The 21,278-nt window shown below is 40.8% G+C and overlaps 1 protein-coding gene across 1 annotated transcript in view; it reads left to right on the top strand.

Moving 5' to 3' along the window:
- Positions 1–20,862, top strand: part of LOC124268653 (scavenger receptor class F member 2-like) — a 52,709-nt gene extending 31,847 nt beyond the window's left edge. Inside the window, exon 4 of the mRNA XM_046703626.1 lies at positions 17,844–20,862. Within this exon, the coding sequence (XP_046559582.1) occupies positions 17,844–18,751 (908 nt within the window). The 3' untranslated portion in view covers positions 18,752–20,862. The remainder of the gene's footprint in view (positions 1–17,843) is intronic.
- Positions 20,863–21,278: the final 416 nt, after the last annotated feature.

The following is a 21,278-nucleotide window of genomic DNA, read 5'->3' as shown; positions in this document are numbered from 1 at the left end:
CAAGTCTGTAATACAGAAACCGGTCGATGTATCCTTGGTTGTGAGGAAACTTGGACGGGAGAGTACTGCAACAGAACATGTGATACCTGCCTTAACACAAGATGCAGCTGGACCGGATATTGTCTCCATGGTTGCAAACACGGTCTCTATGGAGACATGTGCGAGAAAACTTGCCCTCGATGTTATACTACTGGCTGTGACAGAGAAACAGGTATATGTGAACAGTGCCGTCCAGGTTATCGAGGAAGACACTGCAACCACAACTGTTCTGAAACTTGCTACAGAGGCAAGGATGGACACAGGCACTGTGATCGTTATACCGGTAACTGTCTGGAGGGTTGTGAAGTAGGATGGCACGGTCATCGTTGTGCCACTCGGTGCTGCTCCTCCTGCAACTCGTCTCGTTGTTACAGCCACGATGGTGCCTGTGTAGATGGCTGTAAGTCTGGTTGGCATGGCAAACACTGTCTGACACCATGCAGTACAAAGTGCAAGGAATCACTGTGTGCCAGTCAAGATGGTTCGTGTACCCACGGATGTGTAAGTGGTTACAACGGAAAGCACTGTCACAGGAAATGTATCAATTGTAAAGATGATGAATAGGACGAGTATGGAAGATGCAGATATTGTCAAGACGGATGGAAGGGAGAGAATTGCGAACTCCGATGTATGTCTAGAAGTTTGACCAAGAGAGTGTCGGATCCAGCAGATGACTGCCATACCGACACATCATCAGGTTCAGGCTGCTTACACACCTACATATATACTTTGTGTTCCCTCCTCCTTGCCATGTACTCAATAGATGCATGTTAACTTGGAACGATGCCAGTTTCCTTTTGCCAGGTGTTTAAGTTCAGCACAACAGATGTTATGGTTAGGAGATAATTCTTTTTAGTAAGTTAAGCAAGTTGTTAAATCCTTATTAGATACATAGTTATAGAGTTAGATGTTTTTGTGATGTTTTTACGGATGATTGGCGGATCTACCTTGCGAGTTTTAGCAGTTTGTGTTTTTTTCAACAAAAAAAAACATCAACGGAGCAAACTGTAGATTATAATTTCACATATGATTATGAAATCAAGATAGCAGGGATAGTGCGCAAATACATAATTATGGAGATTGAGAGCTTCGATGAAAAATAACAGAATTAAGGTAACAGGAATCTTAAACAGATTTCTGAACGGCTTCGACATTTCTATGGATAGTATTGATGAATCTTTTACTCTTGTACTGGAAAACATTTTAAAACTTATATCGAGATTGTTTGACGTTTTCAGATAGATTAAGGTATCTTTCAAAAGTTATATATATTTTCTTTAACCTTCTTATAATACACACACTTCAAGCTGTCTGTAATGGAACTGTACCAGTTCTGCAGGAACTGGTCTTTCAAAATTTCTTCAACAGTTAACGCTAATCATGATGAAGAACACACATATTTCACCGTTCCACAGTTGTTTGACATTGTTGTCTTTATAAAAGTTATGCATGGTACTTTTTCAGAGTTAAGTTTTGAGTTTCATTATGATGTGCCATTTTATACCAGAATAGAATAACACGTTTGTACATGTTAATATAGAGGGGTTCCATTCTGAGTTTTCCACAAATAATATAGTTTGGTGTTGAATTTCGAAGACCAGTTTAAGAAATTTTATACTTAACGTTTCCAAATACCAAGATATCAGAACAGTACACTCTTGTACATGTTCTTTACTAAGTTCACAAATTTACCATATATACCTTAATTTAGCAATTCATATCATATCATTATATATCGGTCAGGTTATACCCTTCAGCCAGCAGTGTGGTACAGATCCAGAAATGAGTATCAAGTTATAGAAATCAATTAGGAATGGTATTAAATGTGAGAAATAATAAGGTAATCGTTTCAACGTCATCTAGTCCAGTGGATATATGTCTTGTACGGTTACAAATTGATTGCGGAAAGGATTTCTTCGCCCGATAACTGAATTATTTAAAACATGAATGTTCTGTTATTGAACTTAAAGAACGTTTCAACAGCACAAGTATTTCCGGATGAAATCATAACACATGTATATAGCAGCAACCAGCTTCCAGCTTTCTTTTGATGGGTGTTTCTGGAGGTCACGACATTTCCTAGATGCGCTTGACGTTTGATGAAAATGCGTTCTATTTGATGGGTTGTTTCTGCGATATCAAGAAAATTATTCCTTGCAGACTCTACAGTGTTGTGTTTTGCAGTCAGTCAAAGTTTCCTTATCTATGACATTTATAAAACAACTGTGTACATATTCAACTAAGATATTGTTTACATATTCAGATACAGTTTCCTTATCTATGATAGTCAAAGAGCTTTTGTGAACATATTCTGCTGTGAAATTCTTTACATAATCAGATACAGTTACCTTATCTATGATACTTAAAGAGCTACTGTGTATATATTCTACTCTGAAAATGTACTTCAGTTGTTGTTTTTGTGATATCTAGAGAAGTATTATGTGCAGTCAGTAAATGTTTCCTTCTCTATGATATTCAAAGAGCATTTGTTCACATATATATTTTACTGTTAAGTTCTTTACACAATCAAATGCAGTTTCCTTTTCTGTGATATTCAGAGATGCATTACGCACAGGTTCCAGAATAAACATGTTTACACGATCACATGTAGTTTTCTTTTCTTTGATAGTTATCATCTACAGATTATAATGTGTATTTGTTTACGAAGTCAGATGCAGATTCCTTATACATGCTATCAAAGAGAGGCGATATTTGCACACTCGGATACAGTTTCCTTATTAAATCTATTCAGAGTGTTATTTGCAAATTCTACTGTAAATTTGTTTCAGCTTCACACTTTGTCTGTGATATCTGGACAGATATCATGTACAGTTACAGCATTGCCAGGTGCAGTGGAAGGGCTGTTCTTCAGATGCGTGATACTTTGCTCGTGTACAGGGGAACATACATGGGCGAAGGTAGCTATAGCATCAGTGCACAATTCAGACACTGTTTTCCTACCTCGACCTGGTTTTAGGGCAGGTTGATGTGCCCGGTACGGTAGGGGTGGGGCCCTTTGCAACACATTATCTACATACAGATTACCAACCGTCATGTAAGCTTGTTTATTGTTCTTTCTTGCATCCCTCAGCAAAGCCAACAGTACATCTCATCTATTACTACTGGCAAACAAGGATAAGCTGAACACCGACCTGACAATTGACGCGTATTAGCATGTATGAGTGCCGCCCACTGGCGCTTGCCATTGTGAGCGAAGAGGCCCCAGGTTGTCCGCGATCAAGTGTAGTGCGACTTGCTACACCGACCTGAGAGTGTGCAGCAACGAGCGGAATCAATTTCATCGTCATGTAATGCACGTGCACTAGCCTACATCTGTTCCACCTTTCACATACCAAATGGGTTTGCTCATTGCCGTGCACCGCCTACTTCTCGTAAACGCGTTCTCTGCGCCGGCCCAACTTATCCTTGTTTGCCAGTACTGCTCTTTTTCAGGAAAGTCCGCCCTCTCAGTTAAACATATGAATTTAGCTATGACGGGTCATAGCGTCTCCTGACGGGGATGCCCAATCCTATGGACTCTCTTAAGTATCATATTCTGGCTGCCCAGGTGTAATGTAGACTTGATGAACTCTCAGAGAACCTCTTGGGAACTTTCAAAGTCGGGCTAGTTTCGGTTTTGGGGATGTTGCTACAAATAGGATTATCCCTCATCGATATACATCTTTTATCTTTGACAGTTTCTTTGAGTTGCAAGTTCTCCTGACTGAAATTACGGTTAGTGGATATACTCCCCATAACAAGATCTTTGAGTTGCAAGTTCTCCTGACTGAAATTACGGTTAGTGGATATACTCCCCATAACAGGATCTTTCAGCTTATTCAGATCACGCTATATATTTGTATTTCTTTCTCTTCCAATCGTCGTAATTGTCGGCTACAAACTTCACGCTTTCCTCAACACATGAAACACGACTATTCACGTCGTCCACTTTTAACTCGAGTGTTGCCACTTTTGTTTTTATTTCGGAATTATCATTACTTTAATGTGCAGGAGTTCTTTAAAGCCGATATAATGGTACATATCAAAGATGTTTTCAGATAGATATAGTTCTATTCATTATATGTAAGTACGTGATGTCCTTAATTGTTAATTCATTCACTCGCAATGCTAGCTGAGAGCAGGAGTTCAATTTAACAGAGTCTGACCAATTTTCTTTAAATGCGAATTATTGGCACTTATCAAAGTCGTTTTCAGATGTATATTATTCTATTCAATAGATGTAAATACATTTCATGGTACATATGTGACATTTTACTCACCTCTTACCACCCGTACTAGTGATTGATACTGTGTTGAGAATGTGCTTTACTTTGAGCAGCCTGTATGTTTTTAATACTACTGTTTTAGTCACAACTACTGATAGACACTATGTTGTGCGGTGCGGAACCGACATTTGACATTTTCTGATGTTACAGCTGCGAAGATGAAATGCGAGTTGATTACACCCTGCATGCTACGAAGCCATGAAAATTGCATATTATGGGTCAGAGGAATATTGTAAGCGGTGAGCTGTGGGACTGATTCGAAAGGACATGTGTCGTCACGCTGACGTCCCTCCCTCTAGCATAACTACAACTACGTTTGGCATTTGAACACCGAGTACTAATGAAACACTCTATACGATCAACAGTCTAGGTATGCATGTGTCAGACATATCTATACTCGATGAATACGAACCATGGCAGTGTGTACTTAATAAATACACTTATTTGACAGATTCCTGATTGATGATCCCACTTGTTCATGCGGCCTTAACAGAGAAGATGCTATCCATTTTTTTCTGTCATGTCCCCGTTTGCCCAGTTTAGACTTGACAAATACTTTGTCCTTAACCACCTCAGCATATATACTATACTTCACGGCAATGACAATGTATCTCGTTTAGACAATGAATACCTTATAAAATCCGTACAGAATTACATAACTGAAACTAACCGCTTTACGGAATTCAAGTAACAACCTATAAACATAAAATGCACTTGGTATCTTGTTCTTTATTTTCTTTATTTTTATTTTGTTTTGATTCATTCAATAATGTCCTAATGTCTGCTCCATAGAATTATGTCAAGATATAACGAACTATATGCGGAGAAGCATTGACATAGGCCATATGGCCTGTTTGCTAATCCTATTTCCATTTTGTTATGTCGTGTATTATGAAAAGTGTAAACATTAATGGAAATAAAATACTGTTTAAATCAAATACAGTGGTGTTGATATCGTATCACTTAACGTTATTTGCGGAGGTTTCGTGTGTACAGTTGTGCACATGCTTGTACCTGTACTCTGCTGATAGCCTGCTCAAGCCCGCCTTACTGATTCATTGTTTCGAGTCTCTCGTTCGTGGCTAACTGAGAAATATAACATACATGCCTAAAGGAATACTTCATTCTTAAGCAGCGTAATTTGTAATGAGAAAACATATCATTGTGAACAAGTTTGTATCATGCAATATGTGTTGTTTATCTTAGGGGTTTCAACAATATGTATGTGTATCAAACACACATATATATATACACACAAACAGAGACGGAAGTGTTGGTATGAATATTGACATAACTCATGTCACATTGCATGTGGAGGATTTAGTGTGTGGATACACCAACTACAAAGTCCGTTGATAGTAATATACAGTGAGGGTTGCATTACACTCTAATTCTTCAGGTCTTAGAAGTGGTACACACATAAGGAAGAGAGTTTGTTTGGATGTCAGCTTCTTTTATTATGAATATACACAACGTTTCGGAGTTTATCCTTAATCTTCATCAGGTGAATGAATAGTATGAAGCAGAGAGTGTATATAAACATGTATATATGTACATGTAAGAACAACAAAAGTAATAAGACAACAAAGATGCAAGCTAAACAATGGAACAATTGGAAGCCAGTACTACCAGTTAATTAGGCGCTAAAAAGAACGCCAATACTTAACTAGAGCTTAATTAGAGCTGAATAGAAGCCAACGCTTGGCAGTTGAATAGTGTTGATAGGTGATGAACAGTAGACAGCTAAAGCCTGGATTAACTTATAGGGAATGACTCTAATAGATAAACAGGGAGATGACAAATAGAGGCCAGAACAAACAAACAGAATTCTTTCAGGTCAGTGAAGCAGGTACGAGTTGTGGTGAATTTTTTTTTCAATCTATCACTAATGGGATTTAAAACTCGTGTTCATTCGAGGAGGGCCATATGTTTCCTGACTTATTTTAATAAGGACTTATCACGAATGGATTTCACCAAAGTCTCCTGTTATCAAAGTAATCTTGACGTAATGTTTCATGCACTGGCGGCAGTTAGATAAATAACCAATCTAATGATCTATACTTAGATATTACACCTGACGTAATAATCACAACGATATCAGCTACTTGACTTGAATTAAAACCCGTGTATTTCCACACATGAGTCACCCAAAATAACAACAACGCATAGTGCATTCAACAGACAGTTGGGGCAATGGATAGAGTCGGGTACCTGCTGTCGTTACTCCTTTTCCTCGGATATTTGGTGGTAAGTGTTACATACTTTTGTGTAGTAACTTTAAGCGAAACCGCGTGTTTGTGAAATAGATCATTAACCAGCCTTGTGGTGTAAAGATAACCTCTCACTTTATGGTTCCTTGTTTCCATTTTAGGGGCGGTGGGGTAGCCTAATGGTTAAAGCGTTGGCTCGTCACGCCGAAGACCCGGGTTCGAATCCCCACATTGGGTACAATGTGTGAAGCCCATTTCTGGTGTCCCCCGCCCTGATGTTGCTGGAATATTGCTAAAAACGGCGTAAAACCAAACTCAGTCAGCTGTTTCAATCTTAGGTCTTTAACAGCAATAAGTACATGCGAGAGCAATAAATTAACGTTTGCCATGGTTCAGGTACAATGCACTTTATACCCTTTCCGAACAAGTACTCCTTCACGATCCTTAAGATTGTTTGCAAACAAATATGATTGTTGGTGTTCTCAAATATTTATGAATGGTTATAAAATTGTTGGTTGGTTTAAGTTCCGTCGAAAGTTTATATCTACTGTAAACGAAAGCACATTCAACTTAAACATCATCTGACTATCCAAAAATTGTCAACAGTTACGACACTGTTTACGATTAATAGCTGGTTCTCATAATTAACTCAACAACCTTTATTAATGGAAATAAACGAATAGTTAATAAAAACAATATGGAACATCGGATCCGGCATTTCACCAGGAATATATCAAGACCTACTCTAAGGCTAATAATCAGCCTAAAAATAGGAGAAAATGTCAATAAAACTTTCCTCCTCACAATTGTAATATTTGCCATCGTGAACAGTATAGGAATTTAAGGAACTTATAACTTCAAACTTCTGAAGTTTGATCAAACCATTTTTAACAATTGGTTTGACAAGGGCACTGAGTTTAGAATTCCAAATTCCGATACAAATCTCTGGTCACACTACCAGAATATTGGACAAAAACAATACCAAGGTACAGCCGGCAATGGTCGTTATCAAGAACAATCTTTCAAGAAAAGGGACACCAATGACGACAGAATTATATACTGAGTCAAAAGAGAAACTTCACAAAATGTAATTTGAAAAATAATGAATAATTTTTCTCTGATGATACATCTATGTATCCGAAATGGGATCCCTATCTTTCGACTCTAGAACAACGTTAGCAAAACCCACTCAAACCCATCCGTTCGTCGTGCAAATGACGTTAGTGCCAAATCAGGTTTTGCACGTGCAGTCGATCACGTGATCTTCGCAGCGAAGTTTTCTTCATATGCACGTGTTTGCATTGGCCTCAAGAATTGAAAAAACACTTTTAAACCACAGTTCTAACGGTACTTGAAATGCCACGATTGTCAAATGTGCAACGTGAACGTGCCGTTGGCATGTTGCAAGCGGGAAGATCAGTTATTGACGTCGCAAGAGCAATGGGATGCAGCCGTCGTACTATGTATGACTTGCGAGGTCGTCTACAACAAACTGGCACCACTTCTGATCGCCCAAGGTCGGGTCGTCCACGTGTGACGTCACGAGCAGAAGACCGTCAAATCGTCCTACGTCACCTACGTGACAGATTTCTGCCGGCTACACGAACCAGGCTGAGGTGTTTAGAGGTCGACTGTCCTCACAGACCATTCGAAATCGGTTGCGGGCTGCCAATCTCCATTCTCGACGTCCATATCGTGGCCAATATTGACGCCGTTTCATCAACGTCAACGTCTGCTGTGGGCCCAACGTCACCTCCGATGGACCCAGAGAGACTGGAATCGAGTCGTCTTTAGCGATGAATCCAGGTTTACCCTCAGATTCGCGGACGGCAGGCATAGAGTCTGGAGACGACGTCGTGAACGATATGCCCAATGTTGTGTACAGGAAGTCGACAGATTCGGGGACGAAAGTTGCATGGTGTGGGGTGCTTTCTGTGGGAACAACCGTTCCCGACTTCTGGTCATCCGTGGAAACCTCACAGCTGCTGCTTACCGCGACCAGGAGCTCACCCCTGAACTTGTTCCTTTCATGGCGGCTCATGGCCCAGGTCTACAGTTCCAGCATGATAATGCTCGGCCGCATACCGCGATGTTGACACGAAATTTCCTTCAAAACGCTGGAATCAACGTCATAGACTGGCCATCGAGGTCCCCTGACCTTAATCCAATAGAACACGTTTGGGATGCACTTGGGAGAAGGCTTCGTGGTCTTAGGAACCAACCTCAGAATTTTCAGGAACTTGGCGCTGCCTTGCAAGTGCAATGGCGCAGAATCCCCAACCACGTGTTCACAAGCATCAGGCAGTCGATGAGGAGACGGTGTTTGGCAGTGGTGAATGCACGGGGTGGCCATACACGATATTGAACTGAGAAATTTCGCATTTTTATTCTTGTGACTTGACATTCTGTATACCCATGTTTTGGAACGTCGGTGTAGCCTAATGGAACTGATTATGGCACTGTCAGTGTATCGAGTACATCACACAGATCTCAGCAATGAAATAATAACAATTTAACCATCTTACCATATCTTGTTCTTTTCTAGTGCCCTGAAGAAAGAATGTGAGGTTTCTTTTTTGACTCAGTATATATATATATAGATAATTATATAATATATATATAATTAATTATGTCGTCATTGGTGTCCCTTTTCTTGAAATAGTATATGGACGATATATGCAATGTGTCCTGTCCGAGGAGATATTCGAGCATCACAGGGGTCACAACTATCTGTGATCGACATACAGGTGCTTGTTCGGAGACCTGTCACGGTGGATTGACTGGGGTACACTGCAAGTCTGTAACCAAGAATCCGGGCGATGTATCCTTGGATGTCAAGAACCTCGGACAGGACTGTACTGCAACAGAACGTGTGATACTTGCCTCAACGCAAGATGCATCTGGACCGGTTACTGTATCATTGGTTTCTATGGAAACTCGGTTTTTATGGAAACATGTGCGACAAAATTTGCCCTCGATGTTATACCACTGGGTGTGACAAAGGAACGGGTATATGTGAACGGTGTAGTCCAGGTTATCGAGGAAGACAATAACCACAACTGTCCTGAAACGTGCTACAGAGGCAAGGATGGACACAGGCACTGTGATCGTTATACAGCTAACTGTCGTTGTGCCACTCGGTGCAGCACATCCTGCAACTCGTCTCGTTGTTACAGTCATGATGGTGCCTGTGTAGATGGTTGTAAGTCTGGTTGGCATGGCAAAAACTGTCTGACGCCATGCAGTACAGCGTGTGTACCAGTCGAGATGGATCGAGGGGTTACCATGGAAAGCATTGCCACAGGAACTCTATTTATTGTAACGATCATGATTGTGACCAGTATGGGAGATGCAGATATTGTCCAGACGGATGGAGGGGGAAGAATTGCGAACTCCGATGTCACAGCGGCTGTCACACGTGTGATGATGATGGCGTCTGTATGTCTAACAGTGTGACTTGATTTACAGGCAACGTTTAGACGAATAAGCATCATTTCTCATTTAAATAAAATATTTTTATTTTCCTTCCAGATCCAAGCTGGATTACGTGCTGATATCAAGCGAACACCTAAACTCCATCAGTGATTACGTGCATGTATATATATAGTGATCTGTCAAATGATGATTATTATTATTGTGTTTTACAGATTAAAAATAGTATACAGCAGAGAGGGTTCGGGTGATCCTGGCACAGTTGGTAAGGCTCATCATCAGCTCAGGGCCCTACACGCAGCCCAGACAGCGAATGGGACTTCTCCCAGGAAACGCTGCCCAGTCGAACCCACCAAGAACTTTCCGGAGTATATGTAGCCTTCTGCATTACCCAGAGTGTCAGAAGGGATGTGCTCCCAGTGGAGAACCCGGGCACTCTCTTGATCAGCGCCAAGAGATCAGGAGATACCAGACCCAGGGCACCGAGAACAATGGGGAGTCTGACGACAATGTACTTGGGGAGCAAGCGAGACATTTCAAAGGCGAGATCCGCATATTTAGCATGCTTTTCCTGAATCTTGCCAATCACGTTGCTGTCAAAAGGGACAGAAAATACAATGATATAAATAAATTCATTGGCTTTATCCAAAAGGACAAGATCAGGTTTGTTGACTTGAATTCTTCTAAGGCTGTATATGGGCCTATTCCACAGACGTTTGAAAGCATCATTTTCCATGACGCCCTGGACACGTCCAGGGTCGTACCATGGATGGACCTCAGAAGCAAAGCCACAGGCATAGCGGAGACGGTATTAAAGGAGTCGGCTGGATTACTGTTCTGTTCCACACACTGCATGTACACACGATGCTGCACACATAAGCTTCTCTACAAGTGACCGACTCAGGACTTCACCTGGTGTACTCCCATCACAGTGGGAGTGAAGAGCTTCCACATTAATCATACCCCGACTTCCAGAATTGATTGGCATATATAACCGATTGAGAGAGGAACGAGGGTGGTGGGCTCTGTTATCAGCCATGATCCTTCTGGTCAGGCGGTCAAGACTCTGGATATCTTGTTTTGTCCAATCAACTACTCCAAAGGAATAGGAAAGGACTGACACAGCAAAAGGATTGATAGCTTTGACCTTGTTCCGAGCATTTAGCTCTGAGCTCCAGATTTTCTTTAAACGAGCTTTATACTCGGCCCGAAGTTTATCTTGAATCTGGGCATTCTGGAGCTTGTCTCGAACTTGCATTCCAAGATAGGTGCAGGCATGATCTTCCACAAGATGCCCAATAACTCCTCGCCCATGTAACCTGACCGATCCATCATTAATCACTTTGCCACGTTTCAGATGAATTACATTTGTCGAGTCCAAATGTCTTGCCAATATCATTAGAAAATGACTCGACAAGGAGAACCTGGTCTTTCAGATTGGTATCTCCTTTGGCAAGGAGCTCAATGTCATTCATTTAAAGGAGATGAGTAAGCTGTGTTGGGGATCTGTGCTGAGGAGGTCCGGGATGGTAACCCTTCCCTTTAAGGAGCATAAAGCTCAAAGAATTTGAAGACAAACAAAATAGCAAATGACTGAAAGATTACCCCTGGAATATTCCCCTCCTGATTGGAATAGATTCCGAAGTCTGCCCCTTATTATGGCAACGATGATTAATGGTTTTACATATGTATCGCATGATTCAAACAGAGTGCTCTCTATAAATTCAATGACAGTTGTTTTCAAGTATCATATCTTCGTGTAACTTGCAAACAGACACCTTGAAGCCAAGATGATGATTAATATTACAGATTGCTTCTTATGGTAAAATGGAGAATGGAATCTTGGATGAATCCGAAATAAACGCTAGGAGCTGGTGCCGTGATTGGTGCCGTGTTCGGTCTCATCGTGATATTCTCACTGGTTGTCGTGGGTGTAATAGTCTACAGAAGATGGCATCGTAAGCACCCAGGCCAGTTCTAAACATTCTAGTCAGTACATGATTCCAGCACTTCATATAACACGTTGAAGAGAAGCATATCTCTACAGATTTAATGAACATATTATGCAGACTATGTTTATGCTCTAAATATTGAATGTAGAAACGGTTGCGTATATACAGTTCTCAATAACATTAACGTTCTCCATATCTTAAGGTGGTATTAAGTGTAGTGCCAGAGAAGTCAGGACTGGAATACAGTTCGCTATACCCCATGTATAGTGTAATAAAGTACACTTTTGCCCTGAACTATACTACCCATCAAAAGTTTAGACTCACTTAAAGCACTCACTATATGTTATGTATATGTATGTGGTTACATCGAAGATGAATTTCTCCACCAACTTGGGGGAACCAACTGAAAACCTTATGCAGATGAATTGCACAAGGATGATGCTTCAAATTGCGAAAGGCATGAGCAAATGTCGTGCATGTGAACAGATGCGTTTTGGTGTAAAGTTTTGTTAAGAATTCGCCAATTTTCACAGATTTTAATCATTTACTGAACTCATGACAATAATCTTTTCAATGTTACGAATATGTTTTACAATACACCAGTTCATAACTAAACAGTACCTTTAAACAGTATGGAATATTTTGCAAAAAGCTAGTTTAGAACAGTGGACAAGTAAGTGGCTACATTTACACTAGTGAGTCTAAACTTTTGATGGGTAGTATATTATAGTTGAATTACGAGGACGCAAGCAGCAAACTGTACTTCTTTTCTAAGATTGCAATTCGTACCTATGATTAATCTAAGGCAGAGAAAAAAAATACAGAAAAACGACGGTGTCGGTGACCTGAATTAACAGTCCTCTTTCAGGACTAACTGACGAAGAAATCCAAGAGTAAGAGGGAAAGATTCACGAGAATGAAATGCATAAGTTGCATTGAATGATTCATAGAGTTGAAATCCATGAGTCACATTGAATGATTCAAGAAGTTAAAATCATACGGTTGAAATCAGATGGCTATATTGGAAGACTAATGATCGCCGTAACATTGAAAGAAACATGAAGTTAAAACCTTGACAAGTTTAAACAGTACTTGTTATAGGACCTCGATCTTCACGCACCACATGGTACTCCAATAGGGCAGTATACATGTTTTCTTCATCCATTTTAAGGGACAAATGCAAAAGAGTTTTTCCTAAGAAATAATATTTCACATTCTTGAAGAACGTTTGCATCGTTGTTTAAGGTGGTCGTGAGCCACAGGAACCTGAAGCAGCCAGCCTGTCACATCCAGAAGAGATAATCCCACGAATGAGACAAGTTCACTGTTCAGGACGCTTCGAATTCATCCAATATCATCTATATATTAAAGGTCATTGCAAAAGGTCGTCACAACTTGGCATGTTTATGGACTTGTAACAACAACTACTTCAACAATCTATGAATAGAAGCATACAGAGAGGATTGCAGGACTTTAGAATATTTCAGGTGAAAAAAGTGTCATTAGTTTGTGGAATGGCGATGTGTTATCAATGTGTCACTGTTGGCTCTTGGGGAAACTCGTGCAGATTCCGGAAAGGAGCCAGTAAGCCTGGTTTATTTTAAGGAGGAAAAAGGGGTGAAATGTGTCACTAAGGTCTCCTGATATCAGGACTATTTGATCCGTCAGCTGTACGTCAACGCAAAGTGGAATGAGCGAGTTGGGTTTACGCAGGTTTTGGGAATATTCCACTAATATAAGGCCGGAAAGACCAGGAAAGGACATCACCCATTGGAATGAGGATTGAGAGTCTACAAAACGTGCCTGGGGCCCGCGTGCTATTAAAGGGATATTGAGACTATCTGAAATTGATGGACGGGACCCTGACGGCAGAGCTCATGCTGTCAACCACATGTTTTCTAGATCAGAACCGTGATATTTCGTTGATATTGTCGACTACTACGTAAACTGTCTGTGTCAGTAGCGCCTGGTGGCATTAAACCAATACATAGTACACTTTTCACAAAGTGCTATTTTGAGCATATTGAAAAACCTATGTTTTAAACATATTGGAAACTTGCACGGTAGCAGCAGATAAGTATGACATTCCGTACCTCCTACCAATATACGCCAAATAAAAGGTTACGCACAGTCTCTTGTCTATTCTTATATAGAGAAAGCGCCTGTATGTCTTGAAAATATAATGATGCTGAATCTTGCTGTAGGGTTAGGTGAGGAACACTGTATGTTCCTCTTGATTCGCATCTTACCATAATATGAAGAAGTGCGAGCAGATACAAGCTATTCAAATAACAGTTGGCATGGATCAGATAAAAAGTATGACACTGGCTCATTTCCCTTAGCTTCTTATTGAATAAGTGAGTGAGTGAGTGAGTGAGTTTAGTTTTAGCAATATACCAGCAATATCACGGCGGGTACACCAGAAATTGGCTTACATAAGAGCATTGCATTTTGTCAATCGGTTACAAAACAGGCCACTTGATGCTCTATTTTTATTTAATTGTTGAATATAATCAAGTCACTGTCTCAACAAAAATGTAAGTGTAAGAAATATCACACACGATGGGATGTTGATTATGGCTCTTTCAATGTTCATATTGCTGTTGGTGGTGCTTAATTTCATTTCATGTATACCACCCCATACTATTTGCACACGTCTTGGGAAAAGTCGGCGTTTATTTAGAACGAAGAAAAACGTTCATATGAAAGGAGGTGAAAACCGTGACCACGATACAGGTACGATACAAAATGTTGACAGCAGTGATGTAGCAAAAAACGTTTTCGGCAATGAGAAACCAGGCATATAAAACTTACATTGTTGAGTGGTCGACATGGCACCACTCTAACACCACCAGACTGCAGACATATTTTATCTAATCGAATCATTTGTGTGTACACCTTGACACCAACGCGTGACAACACAACTGATGTTGTCATAATAATCACTCCAATAACAGCTACGTGACTTGAATTTCAACTCACGAGCTTTGACGTTGTTATATTTCCACATATGAGTCACCCTACTTAACATAAGCCATATTTAAACTAAGTTATGTGGATGTTAGTCGCAAAAGGGTAAATTTTCACGTTGCCTGCAAAAGCTATTAGTTAAACAAACTAAGGGAAAGGTTCCCATAGTTTGTAACTAAAGTCTACTCTCCCATAGTCATGTGTGCGCTCTCATAGTAAGCCGGGCTGTCTCTGTTCCATAGTATGCCGAGCTGTCTCTGTTCCATAGTATGCAACGTTCTCATGTTACCAAAACTGATCGCAGAAATACAGTAGATGGAGACAGCATGGCGTCATTAAGTAACCAGCTTTTGGTTGGTTGAAAATGGCATCTAACCGTTTTCAACAATTCCTCATTCAGTTGGTTGTTAAACGCAAACATTATGACAGTGGTTTTGAAAAATAACACATATCAATAAGAACACAAATAACTTTATATTTTAATTCAAGAGACAGAGTCACACCATCTTTCAAAACTAGTTGAAGATCTCGCGGGGAAGAAGTTCCATCTTGGACTACAGTGGCATGTTCAGTGGCGGGTTCAGTGACGGATGGAGGGGCGGAGACCGAGAACGTGGGCGACGATGTCGTGGATGTGGCTGTAGCTGCAGCTGTGACAGATGGGCGTTTCCTCTGTATTATGTCATCAACCCGGGCCTCCATCTCAGATGATGTTCTCTGCTTTAGGAAAACGTGAACATTATTCACAGAAGCATATCATGATCTTATATTAAGGACCTTCTTGTAAATCTGAAATTTAGGCGACAGTTTGAATAAAATAATCTTAGGCAGACGAATTGCTGTTTATAAATCGATAGGCATAAGGATGTGGCCCAAAAAATTGAAATGTAGAACATTTGTGCCAACAAATTATATTTAAAGTAGTTACATTATATTTTGCCCAAAAAACTGATGTAAAACGTCTTTTGAGGGCAAGTTTATGATAAAGAATAACTGTTAACACACCTTGTAACTCCTAATGGCTACAGATTTATGCCCCGGCGTCATAGAGACGTGTAGCTGTTGTTGCTCTCAGAGAGTGGTTGGAGTAGAATCCTCCAAACCCAGCAAGTTTGCATATTCGCCCGACTGTTCCTCTCAAAGGATGTTTACCAATAGGACAGTCAGCAAACCACGTGTTATCTTTCACAAACCTGAGTGGTCGGAGATAGAAAGCAGAACACTTGCCATCTCTAGGCCTAAAAGAGAAATAGATATCATCTTGCCCATTCAATGACAATTTACAATAATGCCACTACATTGTAACAGTAATTCCAATATTATAAACCAAGACAAAAATAAAATTAATTATTTCTGACAGTCGCACATGTCATGCCTTCTTGTGTATACCAAATATCAGTGAGAGTGGGATTGGGTTTAACGTACGTTGATAACCAGTCAGGTCTAAGCAGCGAGCGAGACCAAAATCAAGTATTTTTAAACAACATTTTGAAATCAAACTAAAATATTCACATGTAATATTATGATAGTAATACTATTTATTACTCACCGAAGTGACATGTACTTTTGGTAGAGACGAATTAGGCATCTCTCAGGTCGCTCTCTGTTGACGGATATGCTTATTGATTTCTTTTCCATGCGCCTGTGTTTTATTCCTCCTCTGTTTGTTTTGGAAACATCCTCTGTGTACCTAACAGTTTTACACCCATTTTCGGTATCGGTCAGTAAGATTTCTGTTCATCCCCAGCTCTTAATGCTCAGTTCAAACCAATCAGATACACTAGAGTGTCTAGGAGTTTTTGAGGGGTGTCCTCACCTAAAATTCCCTTTTTCCACAACACATCCTCCTGTTCAACACTTATCACAGCAGTCTGTCTCTTATCAATCCCAATTCCCTGTCGCGCTAGAGATTTCATTTTGGCATCCAAAACAGTTCTAAGTCCGGAGAATAAGGGAGATTCGTAAAAGTTTATTTGAATTCCATTCCGACGAATAAAGTATTGAAGTGAGGCAATAACCTCATACAGTGTATTGCCCCGATATCCTTGACCCTTCCGATTCCTGACCTCCGTCAAAAAATACATTAATGTTTTGTTCAATTCACCTTCATTCACTGCTAATTCCAAAATGTTTGAATTTAAGTAAAAACCACTGGGACCTTCTCTTGCTTTCCTCTCGTCTACCCATGCCTGATAGAGTCTGACAACCCACATACTTTTGTTTTCAGTATTTTTAGAATAACTAAACTAACTAACTATAACTCCTAATTAGGAGATAGTATCACCTAATTAGGAGATAGCTAAGTCCTAATTAGGAGATAAAAATATTCTGACTGTGGCACTAGGACGCTTCCGTACAAACCCATGTGTCACTGACAAATCCGCAAAACATACCCGGTATTTTGAGTGGCTCAAAGTGAGGCATACGCCAGTTTCAGATGACACACGGGATCAGTCTATTACAGTTTGAAAGAGACAAGATTTTGATTGAGAAAACCCCAGGACTCCAAAAAGAACGCATTCATAAATCATACACAGATGCACTCACTCCAACACCACCTCTCCTCTAACATAGCAGCTGTTGACACTAGGTATTATATGATAATTGATGATCAAAATCTACGTGCAGTTATAAACTCCCTTTACTTTTGGTGATGGATAATAAAACACGTGTAATATGATTCATTTCAGTTGGGGCCAGTTCCTCATCGTGCTTCACTGATGGATGTCGACATGGAAACGGTGGACTAAGATGTCAGTCATGCTACGTTGGTTGCTATGGAGCAAACTGCACCATCCCATGTAATGACAACTGTCACACAGACGGGTGTAACAGAATCACTGGGGAATGTTTTACATGCAAGCCAGGACATTATGGACGAGATTGCAATGTGTCCTGTCCGAGAAGATGCCCGATCATCACAACGATCTCTGCTATATGTGACCGCCACACAGGTGCTTGTTCGGAAATCTGTGACGGAGGATTGACTGGTGTACACTGCAAGGATCAAGTCTGTAACAAAGAAACTGGTCGATGTATCTTTGGCTGTGAAGAAACTTGGACAGGAGTGTACTGCAACAGAACATGTGATACCTGCCTCAACAGAAGATGCAGCTGGACCGGATATTGTCTCCATGGCTGCAAACCGGGTTTCTATGGAGACATGTGTGACAAAACGTGCCCTCGATGTTGGACCACTGGCTGTGACAGAGGAACAGGCATGTGTGAACAGTGTAGTCCGGGTTATCGAGGAAGACACTGTAGCCACTACTGTTCTGAAACGTGCTACAGAGGCAAGGATGGACACAGGCACTGCGATCGTTACAACGGGAATTGTCTGGAGGGTTGTAAAGTAGGATGGCACGGTCATCGTTGTTCCACTCGGTGCAGCACCTCCTGCAACTCGTCTCGTTGTTACAGCCATGATGGTGCCTGTGTAGATGGTTGTAAGCATGGTTGGCATGGCAAACACTGTCTGACACCGTGCAGTACAACGTGCAAGGAATCACTGTGTGCCAGTCAAGATGGTTCGTGTACCCACGGCTGTGTAAGGGGTTACCATGGAAATCACTGTCACAAGAAATGTATTAATTGTAAAAATGATGAATGTGACCAGTATGGGAGATGCAGTTATTGTCAAGACGGATGGAGAGGAGAGAAGTGCGGACTCCGATGTCCCAGCGGCTGCCACACATGTGATGAAGATGGCATCTGTGTGTCTAAGAGTTTGACCAAGAGATTGTCGGAACCAACCCACGACTCACGTCCTGATGGTCACACCGACACATCATCAGGATCAGGTGACTCACTCACGTACACAAACACTTTGTGTTCCCTTCTTCTAGCCATGCAAATCGGATAATGATGGAGTGTGTTTGTCTGACGGCTTAAACAAGACAATGTTGGATGCAGCAGATGATTGCCATGCCGATCCTCATATCACATCAACAGCCTCAAGAGACTCACACAACAACACACGTCCATTTCGTCTACCAAGAACGTATGTTTAAAAGGAAGGAGAACCTGAGGTTCTCTTAGAAATATTGGCTTAAAAGCTGGAGTCCTTGATCCCGTCGTGTTGTGATATGGTGACGAGTGATCATCCCCAGCATACTGTATAGCTGTGAAATATGGAGTAACCTAATGCAATCGGAAATATATGAACTGGAAAAACTACAACGATACTTTGCATGAAGTATTCAGAACTTTCAAATCAGATCTCCAACTGCAGCATCGACGCAGACGCTCGGTCTATGGAGCATGCAAGCTTCTATTGACAAGGCTAAGTTACTGTATCTTGGACGATTATGCAGGACCCCATCAGCACATTCGTAGAAAAAAAGTATTTTACGTGCGACCTTTTGAACACAATGAAGAAGTATGACCTCTTCCACTATATACAAGCTTATGTAAATGATGGACAGTTCCCCAAGAAAACAACATCGAGACAACTAGTACTAAAGTCAGTGTGGAAATTGGAGACATCGAGGTGGTCTAACAGTTTGCTGCTTAGACCAGACTTATCACGGTTTAATGTCATTCATGGAAAACGAGTACCCCATAGGCTGTGGAACTTGTGTAACTGATTTAACATAATCAAGAGGTCGATATATGCTGTTGTCAAGCTAGGCATTTTACCGATAACAACGGTTTGTGTCTGCTCTGTTTCGATGAGAGTAATGACATTGTGAATTATCAGCTGCTTGACTGTCATAAGTTACAGCATGCGAGAAATACACTGTATGAGAAACTATTTGATGATCTGACACTCCATCAATATTTATTTCTGGAACACTGTGCAGAAAATGAACTAGAGATTGTGACACTACTTGGTGGCATTGTATATATTGTAAAATGCATGGACCTTACAACATTGACGACCTTCATTAACATGGTCTCGAGTCAAATCAGTTCCTGTAACCTACAGTCCCTACAGTATATGTGCATTATGTATGTAAATACTACCCCGAGGAAACTCCGGGGCGGCAGCAAATGTAAAGAAGTATTATCATCTTTCTTTCAATAGCCTCTGCATTGATGTAATGTTAGCATACACACACACACACACACTATATATATATATATATATATATGTGTGTGTTGAGACAGAGAGAGAGAGTGCTCTCCGTAATGGCACACACTCTCCCCTCTCTCTCTTTCTCTCTCTCTCTCTCTCCCTATTTATATAACAACCCTCCGTAATGGCGTCTGTATGACCAGTGTGACCAAGAAAGTGTCGGATCCAGCTCACGACTCCTGATGGTCACACAGACACATGACCTATATACTTTGTGTTCTCTTTTTCTACCCATGCACACAAATCGGATAGTGATGGGGTGTGTTTGTCTAACGGCTTAAACAAGAGATCCCGATCCATACCGATCCTCACATCACATCATCAGCTTCAAGCGTCTCACACACCTACACATGTTTCATGTCCCTTTCGTCTAGCAATGTACACTTATTGGATAATGATGGCGTGTTTTCTTCTAACAGTTTGAATAGGACAGTGTTGCATCAAGCAGATCCCCCATGCTGAGCGTCATATCACATCATCAGGTTCAAGCCCCTCACACATCTTCAATTGTAGTTTCTATTACCTTCGATTTATCCAGGAGGGGTAACCTCCTTTTAAGTGTCCCCTCGACACTGAAAACCTGAGATCTTGTGTACAGTGTGTGAAACCCATTTCTGGCGTTCCACGTCGTGATGTTGCTGGAGAACTGCTAAAATCGCCGTAAAGCCAGACTCAATCGCCTAATCCAATGTAAGCGCTCAAATCTAGTGTTGACATCAGAATGTCAACTGGAATAAGGAATAAGGGACGTGACTAGTCCTCATGCGTCATATTCAGATGGTTAACTTGTATATTGCTTTCAACGTTTGTACCGATACATTTAGATACGTATTTGTCCGCTTTGCTAACTGTATTTGTCCGAATGTCTACATATTATCAGAATAAAGAATTAAAGTCATGATTATTGTCGTTGATTGTTTGGATTGGAAGGTTGTTTCACGCCGCACTCAGCATTATTCCAGCTATTGTCGTTGAACTTTCGAAAATATTCTCGATCCATAACATATAATGAAACATAAACCTACTTTGTAGGTATGCATGTACAAATCCCCCCGTGCTGTCTCTATTTATTATATACAAAGACGAAAATAAGGGTCTTGAAAAAGTCAATCTAAGTGGAGTGAGTGAGGTAAGTTTTACGCCGCACTCAGCAATGTTCCAGCTGTATGTGGCGAAGATCTGTAAATAATCGAGTCTGGACCAGACAATCCACTGATCAACAGCATGAGCATCGATTAACGCAATTAGGATACGATGACAGGCGTCAACCATATCAGCAAGCCTGACCACCAGATCCCATGCTTTAAAAACC

This window comes from Haliotis rubra, unplaced genomic scaffold, assembly GCF_003918875.1.
Source record: "Haliotis rubra isolate DU_JTF1 unplaced genomic scaffold, ASM391887v1 Scf1397, whole genome shotgun sequence".
Taxonomy (NCBI): domain Eukaryota; kingdom Metazoa; phylum Mollusca; class Gastropoda; order Lepetellida; family Haliotidae; genus Haliotis; species Haliotis rubra.
Note: the sequence above shows the minus strand (reverse complement) of the source record. Positions and strands in the feature narration are given on the sequence as shown.